This window comes from Papilio machaon, chromosome W (assembly GCF_912999745.1).
Source record: "Papilio machaon chromosome W, ilPapMach1.1, whole genome shotgun sequence".
NCBI lineage: Eukaryota > Metazoa > Arthropoda > Insecta > Lepidoptera > Papilionidae > Papilio > Papilio machaon.
The window spans coordinates 10045138-10062576 of NC_060015.1; the positions used below are offsets into that span (position 1 = coordinate 10045138).

General features: G+C 35.9%; 3 protein-coding genes across 3 annotated transcripts; 2 read left to right on the top strand and 1 right to left on the bottom strand.

Annotated features, from left to right (window-relative positions):
- Window positions 1-216: 216 nt before the first annotated feature.
- On the top strand, window positions 217-1957 carry LOC123723274 (uroporphyrinogen-III synthase-like). The gene is given in 3 exon segments (XM_045685852.1): window positions 217-350; window positions 461-689; window positions 691-1957. Coding segments are annotated over 2 exon segments (744 nt in total). The 5' UTR covers window positions 217-350; window positions 461-536; the 3' UTR covers window positions 1282-1957.
- A 2012-nt stretch (window positions 1958-3969) lies between these two features.
- On the bottom strand, window positions 3970-11746 carry LOC106713228 (protein mahjong-like). The gene is made up of 9 exons (XM_045685698.1): window positions 11398-11746; window positions 9991-10141; window positions 8966-9103; window positions 8425-8549; window positions 8030-8105; window positions 7092-7203; window positions 5894-5992; window positions 4152-4237; window positions 3970-3990 (listed from the first exon to the last, which is right to left on the bottom strand). The coding sequence occupies exons 1-9, from the start codon at window positions 11493-11495 to the stop codon at window positions 3970-3972; spliced, it is 906 nt and encodes a 301-aa protein (XP_045541654.1). The 5' UTR covers window positions 11496-11746.
- Window positions 11747-12874: 1128 nt separating this feature from the next.
- LOC123723142 (EP300-interacting inhibitor of differentiation 3-like) lies at window positions 12875-17439 on the top strand. The gene is made up of 7 exons (XM_045685699.1): window positions 12875-12956; window positions 13745-13863; window positions 14756-14925; window positions 15916-16103; window positions 16728-16837; window positions 17167-17265; window positions 17383-17439. Exons 1-7 carry the CDS (start codon window positions 12875-12877, stop codon window positions 17437-17439), a joined length of 825 nt encoding a protein of 274 aa, XP_045541655.1.

Genomic DNA, 17439 nt, shown 5'->3' on the forward strand with positions numbered 1-17439 from the left:
AGCTGATTTACACATGTCTAATGTAATGACACTTTTTTCACATTGACAGGAGGGCGCTAGTGAGCCATCATGATTTTGTTTGTCTTATACCCACCGGGTCAAATATCCTTGTCGATCTCTACTTTCATACACATCACATAGAATATCCAAACTCGGAAACTTTCTATAAACTGTCAAATCTGTCAAAGTTAGGGTTCGATTCGATTACCATTCGTCAAACTTCATACAAGAACTTCGTACCATCGAAGTATGTAAAATATATCGTAAAGTTATCATGTAAAGCTTAGATAGCAACGTTTAAGTAAATTCAAATTTTATAAACACAAATAATTTCATTACCAAAGCATTAGGTAAGCAGTGTAGGATTTAGAATTTAATAAAACTTCGTGATATTTTTTCTCCTTATAATTTCATTACCTCTAGTTCGCCTTGTGCCTCTTACGGCTTCCTGTTCTTTCAGGGTCGATGTTGTTATGACGCAGTAAATGACGTTGCAATAACTTTGCTCCTTTTGTGTCCAGTACAAAGTTGTTGCCATGAAGAAAGTATTGTTATTTAAGAGCGCTTCGGAGGACTACGTAAAGGCTTTCTCAGAACATAACTATCAGACCGTATTCATTGAACCTCTCCAGTTTGTATATGTGAACTTGCAAGAGCTAAGTGAGAAACTGCAAAGCCTCTACTACCAGGCCTGGCCTCATATTGACCAGCCCCAGAGCCATTGAATCGGTTTCCAAGTGCTGGGCTCCTTCTAAATTCGTGACATGGAACACGAAACGCATTTACACAGTTGGTGAATCAAGTGCACGCAAAGTTAAACTCCTGCTAGGTCTAGAAGCATTGGGAACGAGAACAGGAAATGCAGAAAACTTGGCCAAACTAATTTTGCAGGAGAATTCAAGCCCATCCAACTTCCTCTTTCCTTGTGGAAATTTAAGTTCAGAACTATTACCTAGTAAGTTACAGTCGGGAGGGATCACACTTGATTCTCTAACTGTTTATGAGACCAAGGAAAATGAAAACTTGAGATCAGATCTGATGAGAGTGAACGAGGATGCCGAGGTGTGCTGTATGGTTTTCTTCAGTCCCTCAGGTTGTGAATATGTGCAGAGACAGCTGCAGACTTTCAGCAACAAGCTGGCACACCTGCCACATTTTGCCATTGGCAACTCAACCGCACACAAGATTGAGAATCTCGGTTTAGAAATAGCTGGCGTGGCGGCAAAGCCCAAAGCAGAAAATGTTTTAGAATCAGTGGAACATTACTTCAGAACTTTATAAAATAATGTGTAACACATTGCGGTGTAGGAATTAATTGTAAATAAACTTATTATTTGGAAATGTTAGTTATAACTGAGGGGCATTTGTGAATAAGTTACATGTATATGAATAAATTTTTATTGTGATATGTATGTGTGGGATTGTAGGGCAAATGTTGTTATTGTTCTGGCTGCAGTGATGATAGACGACAGCCAAGCGTGGCCTCACATCCGTGCCGGCTGATCTGCCGTCTCATGTGGATCCACTCTATCGTATCCATCAGTCATTAAAAGAGACCATTAAAAATCACAGCACAAAAATCATTGCACATGTGCATATTTTTGCAGATAAATTGACCTTTGTATGATTTCAAACAACCAAAATGTCCAAACTGTATTTACAACACATGATGCAATGCAAGAAAAAATTGTAATAAAAAATGTATGTAGTTTTTATGTACATGTCAATCACAAATAACTTTTTTTATAAATTTAATTATATGTCATCTCATAAAACTAACTTGCTTTTCTGAATAAACAAAAACATGCTTGTATTCATAATATAGTGAACATAGATTTGGTACACAAAAGTGTGATGTGTTGGCCTCCAGAGACCTTTTGTGTTGAATTTGTCTAGCTTGAATGGAAACTTTTACATATTTATTTCTTAGTTCATGGTAAAGTTTTATCATATTATAATTACTCATGACATTATTTTAACTTATAATTTCATACAAAATATTACAATATTAAGTTTAAAAAAAATCTTTTGTTTTATGTTTTTCAGATTATTATATTAAAAAAATAACAATATTTAACATTTTAACAAATGTTTGTTTATTTTACTTTCAAATCGATCAAGTACAGGAAGGGAGCTCAGGTTTCACAGCCCATGAGGTAAGGTCTTTGATTCGTACTATGGTGAAGGGCAAATCTGCAGGGCATGATGGCCTCAGCATAGAACACTTACAACACGCGGGCGATCACTTACCGAGAATCCTGGCTATGTTTTTTACACTCTGCATTCGTCATACATACTTGCCGAATGACTTGACCAAAACCGTGGTCGTCCCAATCATTAAAAATAAAACTGGGGACCACTCTGATACCTCGAACTATAGGCCTATATCTTTGGCCACAGTCATTGCTAAGGTACTGGACGGGCTACTCGACAGGCATATGGCGGAGCACATTAGAATACACGATGCGCAGTTTGCTTTTAGACCTGGCCTATCGACTGAAAGTGCAATTCTGTCACTTAAGCACACCGTCCAGTACTACACGGCCCGTAAGACACCTGTAGTGGCTTGTTATTTGGACCTTTCTAAGGCATTTGACACTGTTTCTTATGACAAGCTGTGGTATAAAATGGAACAAGAAACAACCGTTCCGCGGGATATAATAGGGCTTTTAAAGTACTGGTATAGTTGTCAGGTTAATACGGTCAGGTGGGCAGGAGAGCACTCTGATGAATATGGTCTGGAATGTGGAGTTAGACAGGGCGGCATAACGTCACCTCGGCTATTTAATCTTTATGTAAATCAGTTGATTTTAAAACTCAATGATGCCGGCGTTGGCTGTCACGTCGACGGAGTCTGTTTTAATACAATTAGTTATGCGGATGACATGGTCCTATTGTGCCCTACGATTGGAGGGCTCAGAAAATTGATTTCTATTTGCGAGAGGTATGCTGAGAAGAATGATCTAAGATATAATGCCAAGAAGAGTGAGGTAATGGTTTTTACAGTTGGTTCGAAATGCCTCGGCAATATACCGCCGGTGTTTCTGGATGGTTCTCCTCTTAAGTTGGTTGATAAATTTAAATACCTCGGGCACTGGGTTACTTTCAATCTGAATGATGACTTAGATATCGAACGGGAGCGCAGGGCCCTGTCTGTTCGATGCAACATGTTGGCGCGCAGGTTTGCACGATGTACGCGAGAAGTAAAGACAACGCTATTTCGAGCTTTCTGCCAGTCCTTCTACACATGCAGCCTGTGGGCCTCCTTCACGCAGAGAGCATATAGTGCGCTGCGTGTCCAGTATAATAACGGTCTCAGAGCAATGTTGGGGTTACCACGGTTTTGTAGTGCTTCAGCTATGTTTGCTGAAGCCAAAGTCAATGATTTTTATGCGATAATGCGGTATAGAAGCGCTTCTCTAATAAGTCGCATTCAAGCGAGCAATAACTCTCTCCTGATTGTTTTGGCATCGAGATGGGACAGTGCAGTTGTGCGGAATTTCAACTACCTGCACTGCAACTCCCATCTCTGATAAATAATTGTAGATAATATAACTGTTACCATAATTTTATTTTATTTTATTTACTAACATTAGGAAATAAGACTACTAACAATGATATGAGATTTTCTTGAACTAAATAAATATTATTATTATTTTTCTTCATACTAATTCTGTCTCCGCCTGGCTGGTTTTTATATGATAGATAAAGTAAATAAATAATGGTTAAATAAAAACTAATAAATATACTACGTATTTACGATAAATACATATATATAAAACCTAAATTACACACTATACATACATACATAAATAATCCTAGCCAGGCGGGAATCCCTCGGCAGGGGAGACCAGACGGCCAAGGGTCAGGGAGAAATGGAAAGAAACCGGCGGACAATTCGGGCGGTATCGAGAAGCACCGCTTTCTGCATTTGAGCTCGGAGCACACCGTCCCGGAGCCCCAGCCTCCTCAAGTATCCAGAGAGGCTGACTGGAATTAAACCATTTGCAGAAACCACTATCGGTATAATTTCAGTCGACAAGCTACCCCACATGTCAGAAACCTCGTGTGCCAAGTCTAGATATTTTCTATTTTATTATTATTATTATTATTTTATTATTATTATTATTATTATTATTATAAAACATTACCTCTTGGTACTCCCCCATTGGTGTGAGGTATCGCAGTATCAACATTTGTTTGGTCGCGTCCGTCGGCGGATGAATTTGTATGTTACCTAAAAACATAACAATCAAATAGATTTAACGCATTAAGTGAGCGAGATGGACATATTAGGTCCTTACATATGAAATTGGCGTTTTGTATGGGAGGAACAAAAAGTCGAATATTTTTTAATATAATATATTTAATTAATCAAAGTATGAACCATTATTTTCTATGCACTTTTGCCATCTCATAGGTAGTTCATTGATCCCTTTACTAAAAAAACCAGTCGGACGGGAATCAATAAAATCTTTGAAGGCGATTTGGACTGCCCCATCGGAGTTGAATTTTTTCCCTTGCAAGAAGTTATCCAAATTTCGAAAAAAATGGTAAACTGTTGGAGCAAGGTCCGGGGAGTACGGAGGATGTCTTAGACTTTCCAATTGAAGCTCTTCTAATTTAGTAGCCGTCTGTTGCGCAGTGTGTGGTCTAGCGTTGTCGTGAAGCAGCAGTGGCGTGGAGCGATTGACCAGCCTAGGTTGTTTAGCCGCTAGCTTTTCCATCATGGTTTGCAATTGCTGACAATAGACATCAGCCGTAATAGTCTGGCCAGATTTGAGAAAACTGTAATGAACAATACCGGCACTAGTCCACCAAACGCTTACAATTAACTTTTTTGGGGTTAATTTTCGCTTGGGGCAGGATTTGGCTGGCTGGCCAGGATCCAACCATTGCGCTGAGCGCTTCCGATTATCGTAAAGAACCCATTTTTCATCACAGGTAATGATTCGGTTTAAAATACCTTCATTATTGTGCCGGTTTAGTAATGTAACGCAACAGTCGACGCGCGTTTGCCGGTTTGCTTCAGTCAATTCGTGAGGTACCCACCTTTCAAGCTTTTTAATCTTCCCAATTTGCTTCAAGTGAATTAAAACAATTTTATCACTAACATCGCAGCCTGCAGCTAACTCGGACGTGGTTTGCGATGGATCCGCTTCCACAATAGCCTTCAACTCTTCATTATCAACTTGAGTCTCAGGCCGTCCACGGGGCTTGTTCTGCAGATCGAAATTTCCAGAACGAAAACGTTGGAACCAAAAACGAACTGTGTTTTCTTTTGCAACACGACCGCCATACACATCATTCACCCTTCGAGTCGTTTCCGCAGCACTAGTGCCACGGCGGAACTCGTACTCGTAAATAATGCGATATTTTAAGTTTTACATTTTGTAAAATGAGTGACGCAAACAGAAAAAAACAGAAGAAAAAAAACAAATGAATGACGGTCATCGAACCACAAATACATGAGTCTATAGCTGTACAAATTTGAATTTGGAATTCCTTACCAAAGAGGAGAAATTCGTGATTAAAGTGGCCAGTACGAAAAACGCCAATTTCATATGTAAGGACCTAATATATATGACAGAGTGAGAGGAAGAGAGACCAACATAGTTTAATCATAACATTATTCCAGCATGCATCAACATCATCAACAAAAAAAAATTGTATCAAAAGGTTATAATCGAGCAAATGGCCACCTAAACTCGCCGAAATAGCGAAGCGACCGCTGCCCATAGAAATCTGCAACTGCAGATGCGTTGTCTACCTTTAATCAACGGAGAAGCTCAGAAGGAGAACATTTCCTCTTTCTGTGCGTCCCCTCTTCCATCAAACGAAGTGGGTTTGTACAATCATTTACATAGGAGCCAATCATCAGTTTTATACTTACAAATATAATTTTTAATAGGTGTTTCAGGATCTTTGCTGGCTTGTGGAGGTGTCTCATCAATCAGCATTTCACTCCCTCCTCCGTCATCTTTCTCTCGATCTGAAAAAAATAAATAAAAAAAATTACACTATATTCGTATGACACTAAAAGGAAGAATAGGCTTAAAATGACACCTCTCCAACCTCTGTTCAGTCATTTATCACACAAAAGAACTTACATACAAACAATCATACATTAAAACAAACATCGTGCCTTAGTTAACAACACCGCATAAGTCATTTATATCAATTTTACATGAGACGAAAAAAACTGTATATTTAAAAAAAATCGGTGTTTTTTTAGTAATTTCTTAATAAATACGCTATTTAACGTTTAAGAAATATTTCCTTAATTTTTGTCTACATTACTACATTTATTTATCTTTCAATTATCATATGAGCAATGTTTAGACGCGGAATGAGCTCCATCTAATGGCATTAAAATGTGAAAACCGTCAATTTTCTACTTAAGCGGTGTTGTAAGCTAAGTGACGATATACGAAATATGATTTGTTCCTCGATATTACATACAGAAGCTCCAATTTTTCATATATATAGTTTTTTTTTAATTATATTACAAGGTGGCAAATGAGCAAGCGGCCACATGAATTCGCCTAAATGGCGAAGCGACCGCTGCCCAAAGACATTCGCAATTGCAGATACTTTGCCTACCCTCAATCGACGAAGGAGGAGACGCACAAAAAGAGAATATTTAACCTTCCTATGCATCTCCTCCTCCATCAAATCCACATCCACTTCCCATCCTTTCCTTATAAGAATGGGAAGGGAAAGAGGACTAAAATTAGTCCTCCATCACCACAATCATCAGACTGTACTTGGAATTGCTTCCTCTTGACGCCTGTCTTCTGTGTGGTCGTGGTATTTCACTGAGCGAGGTCCATTCGTGCAACTGTTGTTGTCGGCTTCTACCACTGTTGTTAATACATTTAGGTTTAGGTTTAAAGATCTTTATTTCTCATAAAAAACACAATGTTTCGCTTACAATGAGAAAAATAAAAAAAAGAAGTAGATATAACATACAGGCTTGCGGGTTAATACGTAATATAGATACAGAATACAGGATTAATATAAAACAAAATAAACCTTAACACAACTATAGAAGAGAATCTAAATTGACAGGGATTTAGTGTTTATTAAACCTTTTTTATCGACGATTGGTCCATTGCTTTTGATATCATTATTCCTCTTCTTGTCGAACCTGGCGAAGTGACGTGTCTGGTTCGGCGGTGTCACCGCATTTTGATTCGTCTGCTGTAAAACATAGAATACATATTACATTGTCAGGTATAGCGTTGACTGTTACATTGAGTGAGCGAGATGGATATATGCAGCATGACGTGACAGAGAGAGATAATATATTTCCCAAAATTTTTACTCAGAGACCCCTTTCATAATTATATACAATCGAACCTAGATAAGTGAGAATCCTCTATAAGCGAGAAACTCAGGCAAGAGAGAAAGTTTTATAAGCGAGAAAAATATCGCGGTTCCTTGGATTCTCACTTATCCAGGTTCGACTGTATAGTAATTAAATTGATCCTACAAACATGTCTTGAAGCATTGAATTCGTCTATACATTCATACAACTTGTAAAGCTTAAAGTTTATTTACCGCCTCCGGGACTCTGTAAATCCCATGGAATCTCAGACCACATTGAAAATCACTGGTCGAAACTAAAATACTTTTCTTGTACTAAATGTACATTAGGCGTATTCCTTTTTAACCAACTAGCTGTGACTTCGTCTGCGTGAAATATTGTCTTTGGGTAGCATTTTTAATGATTTAAGCTAATTATTTTACTTGACATTATAAAACACTAGCTGACGCCCGCGACTCCGTCCGCGCGCAGTTAAAAAAAACTTAATAGGGGTATGAAAAATAGATTTTGGCCGATTCTCAGACCTACTCAATATGCTCACAAAATTTCATGAGAATCGTTTAGTTTATTTTCGTTTTTTCGTTAGTTTAGTTTCGGAGGAGTACGGGAACGAACATTGAGACACGAGAATTTTATATATAAGATAAGGAAGTAAGGATATTAATTATTAATGGTAAATAATTATGAGTAATTCCTTACCTTATCCTCTTGCGTCTTATTTCTTAATTCGTGTAGCCTCCTTAGCATTAGTGGTACTAGCATTGCATTTAAATCCCTGTAACATAAACAATAAACTTCTAGATACAGTCGAACCTGGATGAGCGAGAGTTCAAGAGACCGCGATATTTTTCTCGCTTATAGAGGTTTCTCTCTAACCCGAATTTCTCGCTTATGGAGGTCGTCCGTCGAGACTGGGCAATGCCTCTCACTTATCAAGGTTAGACAGTATTTAAAAAAAAATAAAACTTCTAAAAGCTTAAAAAAATACTGAGTTTAGTACAGTATTTGAAAAAATTTTATCAAACAACTGAAAGTAATTCTATTATTTTAACAGAGAATCGACATTTTTTTATAGATTTTTTTTTATTTATTACCTAAAATTAGTAGCAATTTCCTGCACTTCCATAGCGGCTGCGACAAGGCCGGTAGCATAACACTGCAGCGGCTCCGGAGACTTGGTCGCCCAACTCACTAGCCGCTGTATTAACGCTTCATTGTCCTAAAACAAGCATTATTAATAAAAAACCTTCTTAATTTCACTAATTTATTAATAAATGACTAAATTTGAGACTTGTCTTTTTAACTAAGTTGTTAGACCATCGGTAGATTGAATGGAAATATTTAATTTACAATGGTAGATCCCGCAACAACAATATTTGTTAGGTGCACGAATTGGCAATGCCAATGCAAAGCCTTTAAAGCCGTTAAATTATTATATCACTAGCTTATACCCGCGACTGCGTCCAATCAGAATTAGAAAAAAAAATATTAAGTTGCCTATGTGTTCTTCCAGACTATGTTCTACATCTGTGGCAAAATTCATCAAGATTCAACCGTTCCGGAGATACATTCAAACATACATCTATCTCTACTTTCGAATTTATATTATTAGTAATAAGTATGATAACAACTAACCTGAAATACAACACTCATTTCTAATCCCGGCATCAGATCAAGTGTAAGTCGACATGCGGCTACATTCAGTTTGTACACGTCCCGGCCCGTGATGTTCTGCCTCGAGTAATACGTGTCTCGGACATAATCATTTACTAGCTATGGAAAAGAAAAAAAAATAATTTAATAAATTTACAAAGCAAAAAACTTAATTCAGTATCGATTTTAATTCAAATTTAGTTGATTATTATATATTCAAACAACCATAAGAGGTATAATTCAGCACAAATGTATTTTACTATGGGTTTCTTAGACAATATGTTTTGAATGGAGATATTGGTCTCTAAAACCCATAGTTAGAAATTTAGTAAGTAAAGTGTTGTTATTGCAGCTAGTTCTGACATTAAATATGAATATAAAATTAGACCAAACATGAAATAAGACAGCTATAGTCCGAGAAGGATCGTTGCACTTATTTGACATTGGCTTGGAGGGATGTTGTGTTTAAGTAGTCAATCAAAGATATTTGACTCTGTGAGAGGCTCTGCTTATGCAGTTGGTTGTGTCAGACTGCACAAAACCTACTTAGAAAATGGTGTAGAATAATGACATGACACCTACAGTACAAAAAGGATCTTGTAACATTTTTTGACATTGACTGGGGGGCGAGAGTGAGTTGTCATAATTTAGTTTAATTACTGCTCACTGGATCACACAGGTTTGTCGGACTTTAAATACTATAAACTATAAGTTTTGACCTAACACTGTGATCTCCAAATGAGATATTACAATGGGTAGGAAATAAACATCCATGACTATAGCAAGAAAAAGATAAGTTTTAGAATGTCAACAAAAAGAAGTCTTTAACAAAACATCTCTACAATCTTGTCGGTTTCCACTGCAGCAACACATGCAAAACTACATTCAGTCAAAATTACTCCATAATATATTAGACTATTTTATTTTCTAATACTGGTAGTTTTTGAGATTATCATGAAAAATAACCTAGCAATTATCATATAAAATATTGACATGTGGATTATTACCTTTGTCATAAAATTATCTTTCTTAAACATAACTTTAAGCGCCTGGCCCAGCGCGCACTCCGGATCTGTACGGGACGGTGGACGCTCATCAAATGGGTCAGGATCTTTCTTCATAAAATTCTCTGTTTCCGCTTCTATAATCTCTGCTATCCTGTTATAACAAGTACAATTTTCGGGACTCCGTTCGCATGTAACAAAATAAAACTTAATAAGTAGCCTATGTGCTATTGCAAACAGTATTCTATTGTTTTTTTTTTTTTTTTCTTTTCACTGTTTGTGTGCACCCTACCAATTTGGTTTACTTAGCTTAATTTCTACCCAAACATTGTCTGGCAGAGATCGCTGCTTAGCGATAAGACCACCTTTTGTGAAAATCCTGATGTACTTTCTTTTTTGTAACTCCATGATAGTACACAATAAAGTATATTTGTATTTGTATGTGTTCTTCCAGTACTATTTGTATATGTGAGCCAAATTTCACCATTCCGGAGACTCCATACATCTAAACATTTGCATTTATAATTATAATAGTACATAAGTTATTTATTTCAAATTTAGACTATTACAAATAAATTTCATCATTACCAAATTATATTTGGACTCAAGCTCTCTCTATTTCAAGGCACATATTACTAAAATTATAAATGTGAATGTTTGGATAGATGGATGTTTGTAAGCATGTAATTCTAGAACGGTTTAACTGATTTGGATCAAATTTCACACAGATAGATTACTGTTTGCAATAGCACATAGAATATTTACTTACTAAGATTTTTTTAAGCAAAAGCTACTAATAAGAAGTTATATGACAATCATTGTTTTTAAGTTGAGATACCAACAGCAAATGCTACATACATTGACATGTATTCTGTCAATTGAATAACTTTATAACTCATTATTACTATTCATGTGTCTTTGTCTTATATCATCATCATCATTATCAGCCTGAGTTTGTCGATTACCACAATATATAAATGATAAATTAACTTTGTTTGTTTAATCATTTACCGTTGATTTCTGAGGCAAAAATCTCTCTATAAAACATATTGTCATACGTCGTTATCTTTGACAGTACAAAGATAACAACATTTTTAAACGGGGATTTTGGTCTCAGAAACCCACAGCTAGTCTTGTTAAATTGTGAAATGTTGTGAAACTAAAAAATTCAAGATTTAAGCAGTTTGGACAAGTTTCAAATTCTTTTATACATTATTTTAGAAAGTCATTTAGCTTGATATTCCTTGTAGCATTTTTGAATTTATGTAAAATTTTAATTTCAAGCCCTTTGTTTTATTTTAGTAATTTTCCATAGTTTACACGCAGTATTATTACACCGGCTACAATTCGATAGCATGCTACGAAAGTTTACAATGTGCTACTTTTGACATTTAAGTATAAACATCTCACCTGGTGAGTGTTGGTATGGGGTCATAGTTAGGAGTTGCATGTTGCTCTTCCCACTGTCTGAGCAGTTCAGTAACTTCTTGTGCTGGTGCTGAATCCATTATAAAAACATTCACTATAATATTTTTTACAACATTGAAATATAACCTCACTAGATCAAAACAACTGTCATATTTTACAAATCGGCGCACAGTGACTCTTTAGATGGTATACTGACGGATATTAATTTTATGTAACTTATTATATACATTTGTATCATATGTATTTTTTTATCTACAATATATCTAAATTTTAATAAAAAAAACGTATCAACTGAATGCCGCGCACTCCATCACAAATTGTCAGAAATTTTATAATTAGGGATGTTAATGATGCCCCACAAGAAGCAATACCATGTCATTTGGTTTTCGATTCACCGATACCCAATGCTTTAATAAATAAAAAAAATGGTTTTCGATGATGATGGTGATTAAAAATTAGAAAATATCATCATTAAATCAAGAAAATTATCCATGATTAGGAAATTATATTCAAAATATACAAATATACGCTTTAAGATTTTCTCAGTTTCTGACAAAATTGGTGTCCAATAATAAAAGTTTTCTTACTTTATTTTTAACATATGGGTGTTATGTTATAGTGAACCATTTTCTCACGATTACATACACTGATACATCGAATTAAAACGATGTTAATAATTTTCAGTTATCATAAAATGTCAATTCTTAAAATCGATTCTTGACGTGGGAAAGTTAAATCTACCACATCATATTTATTTGGCAACACTAAAATCTGTCAGCCACATTTTGTTCACCTTTCAACTTTCAAATGATTCAAAACAATTCAAAAAATTATAAATTTTTGTAAAATTTTGCGGTAAAAACCATTCGAAAAATTTAAATTATTGTTTCTTGGTATTAAGAGTAAAAATGTCTTCAATGAATTGCTCTGACCTATCAAGAACCAGTAGTTACGAGAGAAAACTTCGCTATCGAGAATTACTGGAAGATTTATCAACAATAGGTAGAAACTTTCAATCTTATTGAATTTTATGTGTTTAAAAATGATCCTGTACAGTTTTTACATTATCGTTATATCTGAAAACTGTAATATATGGTGTCAATCAAACGGCGGTTTGCTGGGGACTGATTTATTATACGAAACCAGTAGGGTAGGTTAATATAACCTACCCACATTTACAATAATACAATAATTTCAAGACTAATTTGTTATTAAATCTTAAGTATATATCAAACTAGCTATAACCCGCGACTCCGTCCGCGTTGAATAAAAAAAAAAATAGAAAACGGGGTAAAAATTATCCTATGTCCGTTTCCTGGTTCTAAGCTACCTGCCCACTAATTTTCAGTCAAATCGATTCAGCCGTTCTTGAGTTATAAATAGTGTAACTAACACGACTTTCTTTTATATATATAGATTATTGAACTTTTCAGAAGATGATGCAGACAATGTACGTCAAATGGAGAGAACAGCAGAGGTGGTCAGTGAGGCGCATAACCTTTTGGCTACCGGAGGCATTGAAGACCGCGCCAAGCATCCTGGTATTATTTATAAATTAATTGATTTCTAAATAGTTAAAAAAAATTACTGGAACAATAAGAGAATCAAATATAATATACAGTCACATTTTTAATTAGAACAAAAAATGATTTTTGTCAGATTTTATTGCATTAAATTGAAAAAGTATCTTATCAGATACTTTTTCAATTTAAAAAACCCACTAAAGTTTCAGTTGATTTTAGGGATTTAGAAGAACTTATCTTTTCTACTGAAAAAATGGTGAGAGCTGCCCATAAATTTTACATAAAGCAATAATTATTAAACTAGATTTTTAAACCATGCTGAAGAGCTGTATAACAAGACGCATGAGACCTCTTTTCACCTAGTAGCCATGTAACTGCTATTGAGCAGTGAAGTATGGTATACTAGATTTTGCGCCCTGACTTCTAAAAATCTAATTAAAAATACTTATTAAATAGTCTATGTGATCTTCCAGACTATGTTCTATATCTCTGTCATATTTCATCAAGATCTACTAGGCCATTTTGGAGATTCCTTTTAAAAAAAAAACAACCATCAATCTACACACCCATCCATCCATCTAAACAACAATTTACAGAATCTGATTTTTAAAATATGAGCTACAGAGTTTATATCCTAATATGCCTATGTAGGGAAATAAAATTTTGTTTTGGTTAAAAAGTCAAAATAATTTGAGATACATAGTATTTGAACGGCTGAGGGAAATTATTTTTTTTTTCAACTTACTGAGGTTTTTAACTTAACAATGTTCAAGTAATAGAGGTACCATTCTATGTATAATTTCCAGGTGAGAACTATTTAGATTCGCGTGTGCTGTGCGCGAGCAGTGACCACGCACTGGGCTGCTCCGAGGCAGTTAGTGGGAACATGAACACATATGACAAACACCAGTTGGCACAACATATTGTAAGTTTGAATACTTTTATACAGAGTAGTGTGTTCAGCGCCATCTATTGGTACATAATAAAGTTAGGTTCTGTATTGTAGGTAATAAGTAGACAAGCTATGTTAAAGTTTGTTTTCAAATTACATTGATATATAATTTTCATGCATTTCAAATAAATTGATACAAAGTTAACAACAAAATAAAATTAAACAAACCTCTCATTATCAGTTAACTATATGTCCCCACTTAGGGGCTCGGAGTCTACCCTAAGTTAGGTGTGACTAGGCCATAGTCAACCACGCTGGCCCAGAGCGGATTGACTTCACAAATATCTTTGAATTTTTTGCGAGACATGTGCAGGTTGCATCATTCGTCGTAAGAACATCGGATGAATGAACATATGTAAATAGAATTGAAAAACACTTTGGTACATAGCGGGATCTGAACCTAGGACCTGTCAATTGCAAGACAAGTGCTTAAACCCTGAGCCACAGATGCTTCAATTTCTAGAAACAGATAATTTGTGATAAAGATAGATTTAAGACCCAAGATTGCGATAAAAGTTTTTAATTTTTTTTTTTACTTTTGTCATTTTTCTATACTAAAATTATAAAGAGAAATGATTTGATTGTTGCATTGAATAGGCTCCGAAATTAAGGAACTATTGAAGTATTCTTGTTGGGAAACTACACTATTCCCGGATGACTAGATTACTAGTTTTTTTATTTATTTTTTTATTCGTACGAAGTCGCGGGCACATGCTGTTGCTTTATAAAGGCAAAACTTTTTCACTTTTGCCAGTATCTTCGGAACCTTGCCTAAAGGGACTCCTTTATATAGTTATATTTTTTAAGGTTTTTAGTTTTAGGTTCCTATTTCCAATGTTTTTTATTCTATTAATATAATTTTCAGCGAGAGAATCCGGAGTTCTGGGAGTTTACATTCCCACGGGAAGTACCAGTGGTAGCTTCGTTATTTGGTACCTTCGCCCCCACTCCGGCGGAGCAGCGACCGCGAGCACCGCGCAGACGTGTTGAACGCCAACAAGCAGCTGCGGTCAAGGCACCTGAGACTGTTGACAAGTTTGTATACTGTTAGATATAGTACATTTCAAATACCAATGTCTGAACAATGACCGAATGTCTGATCTATCATAAATTGTTAGAAAATTTTGACCTTTTGGTTTAGAGTGTTGGTGACTCGGGGGTTAAGGCACTTGACTTGTAATCTGCAGATCCTGTTCCAAGGCGTTTTATCTCTCATTCTTATCATGAAGGAAAATGATACAACCTGCACATATCTGAGAAGAAATTCAATGATATGTGTGAAGTTAACCTGCACTTGACTATGGTTGACTATGATCTAGTTACCCCTAACTTAGTGTAGGCTCCGAGCCCCTCAGTGGGGACGTATAGTGAGCTGATGATGATCATTTAGTATTCATCCAACGCCGAAATTAAGTAAACAGAGTCAATTCCTTTACATGATGGCCATTATGCTATTTTTACTCAGTTATTTTGTGAGATAAAGTGAAGTGATGGCTCGTCCAACTGATGCATCATGACCACATAAGAGACAAACGTAAAGAGGAAGTATTTTTGCGTGTGGAGATCAAATTCTAGTCCTCTTCAACTTCCAGTCTTTTAGCCTTATTAAGGAAGAATGGGAAGGAGTTAGATTTGGCGAAAGAGAGAACGCATAGAGGAAAATATCTTTCTGTGTATCCCTTCCACTGTCAATCTAAAGTAGGTGACATATTTCCAACCTTTTAATTCTGTGTTTAGCATATTAAGTGGCTTTGTTTGTCAAATGCTATAAAAAAAATTGGTTCTTATTTCGTACACAATATGTATTTACATAGCTTTTAACGAAAAACCAATTTTTAAAATTTCTGTCCGTCTGTCTGTACGCAATTCCGCATGTGTTCCGGGTAATCTCCGAAACGGTTTGTCCGATTTTTACGGGACTTTGACGGGAAGGTAGCTGATGCATACGGGCATGTTATAGGCTACTTCTTTTCTGTGCTGACGAAATCGCGGGCGGCCGCTTGTATATTATAAATTTTCATTTAGATTGGATCGTACAGAGGAGGGTAGTGAAATGGTGGGTCGGGCGCAGCGCTTTGTCAGCAAGGCGTGCCGCGCCGCGCCGCTGTGTTACTGGCGCGCTGTACTGGACCCGCACAGCTTCGCCCGCACCATAGAGAATATATACTATGTCTCTTTCCTTGCCAGAGACGGCATTATTAGCATTGATATCGGTAAGTTGATATTTTTTTATATAATTTGAAAATTTTTTACATATTCGTACTCTTTGGTAGTTAAAGAGTTTGAATCAAATTACTGGCCACTGGCAAAGTTGTTTCTTTATTTAAAGTTAGATGAAAAATTTCAGAATCGCGCGGGATAATTGGTTTTTTTTTTTCAAGTTAAATGAGAGGATTTGGAATGTAGTAATACAGGTTTTAGGACAGTGGAGACTGTAATGTTCTTCTCTAATGAGTATATAACATATAGATGTTGTTTCATACAAGTTTGACATCTAATTGATAGTCCATTTTACAAATGTCATATTGTATTCGAAATAACAATCCTGTGGAAATTTACCTCGACAAAAAGCCCTGCGGAGTTTTTTTTTCTTCATCTTATGTGTTACGGAATAGGTATATGTCTAAACTAATCTTACTAATATTATAAACTAGCTTTTACCCGCGACTCCGTCCGCGCGGAATAAAAAAAAAAGAAAAGAAAACGGGGTAAAAATTATCCTATGTCCGTTTCCTGGTTCTAAGCTACCTGCCCACCAATTTTCAGCTAAATCAGTTCGACCGATCTTGAGTTATAAATAGTGTAACTAACACGACTTTCTTTTATATATATAATAGATGAGGAGTCAGGTCTGCCATTCATAAAGACTGTGTCTTCGGGAGAGCGCGAGCGCGACGCAGACGCAGCCAATCAGTTCATAGTCTCTATTGACATGCATACATGGAAGGTAAACTATATCAATTGTGTTCCCACTGTTGTGACACTTGTTGTGATACATATTGTGCCTGTTTTCTCAAATAAAATGTTTCTAATGTCCATTCATAATTTTAGAGAATTATTAGTCAAGATCATCTCGAGCGTATTGCGCGCTAAAGTTCCCAAAACCAAGTGTCAGATAGCTGTAGTGAGGCGACGTAAGCGTTGATATTTGACATGTCTAGTGCTGCGCCGATACACCGGCACAGTGTTGATTTTTGTCTCTAACAATAATTACATTTTTAAAAAGATTTGTCAAATATTTATGTTTGAAAAAGAATGAAATGAGGTAATTTACAGTCGAACCTAGATAAAGAAGAATCTTCTATAAGCGAGAAGAGTAAGAATCATCTCAAGAAGCGAGAAAAATCACGCTTCCTTGAATTATCCTTTATCCAGGTTTGACTGTACTGCTATAGTCATGATTAATTGAACACTAAAGGAGTCCTTAGTATAGATTTATGTATTAATTTAGATTATTTTAGACACATAGTAATATAAGCATGTTTTTTTTAGGAGCTGGTGGACGCGTTCAGAATCGAAAGACCTATGATGGTATTAAAGGGTCGTTGA

What these genes read in the sequence shown, in the direction of transcription:
- LOC123723142 (XM_045685699.1), top strand. Translation starts at nt 12,875, where the DNA reads ATGGAGAGAACAGCAGAGGTGGTCAGTGAGGCGCATAACCTTTTGGCT. An exon ending in GCACCTGAGACTGTTGACAA is followed by an intron (nt 14,926 to 15,915) that starts GTTTGTATACTG and finishes ATTTTCATTTAG; the next exon opens with ATTGGATCGTACAGAGGAGG. An exon ending in CATTATTAGCATTGATATCG is followed by an intron (nt 16,104 to 16,727) that starts GTAAGTTGATAT and finishes TATATATAATAG; the next exon opens with ATGAGGAGTCAGGTCTGCCA.
- LOC106713228 (XM_045685698.1), bottom strand. Translation starts at nt 11,495, where the DNA reads ATGGATTCAGCACCAGCACAAGAAGTTACTGAACTGCTCAGACAGTGG. An exon ending in GAAATTGCTACTAATTTTAG is followed by an intron (nt 8,106 to 8,424) that starts GTAATAAATAAA and finishes TTTATGTTACAG; the next exon opens with GGATTTAAATGCAATGCTAG. An exon ending in ATAAGACGCAAGAGGATAAG is followed by an intron (nt 7,204 to 8,029) that starts GTAAGGAATTAC and finishes TATGTTTTACAG; the next exon opens with CAGACGAATCAAAATGCGGT.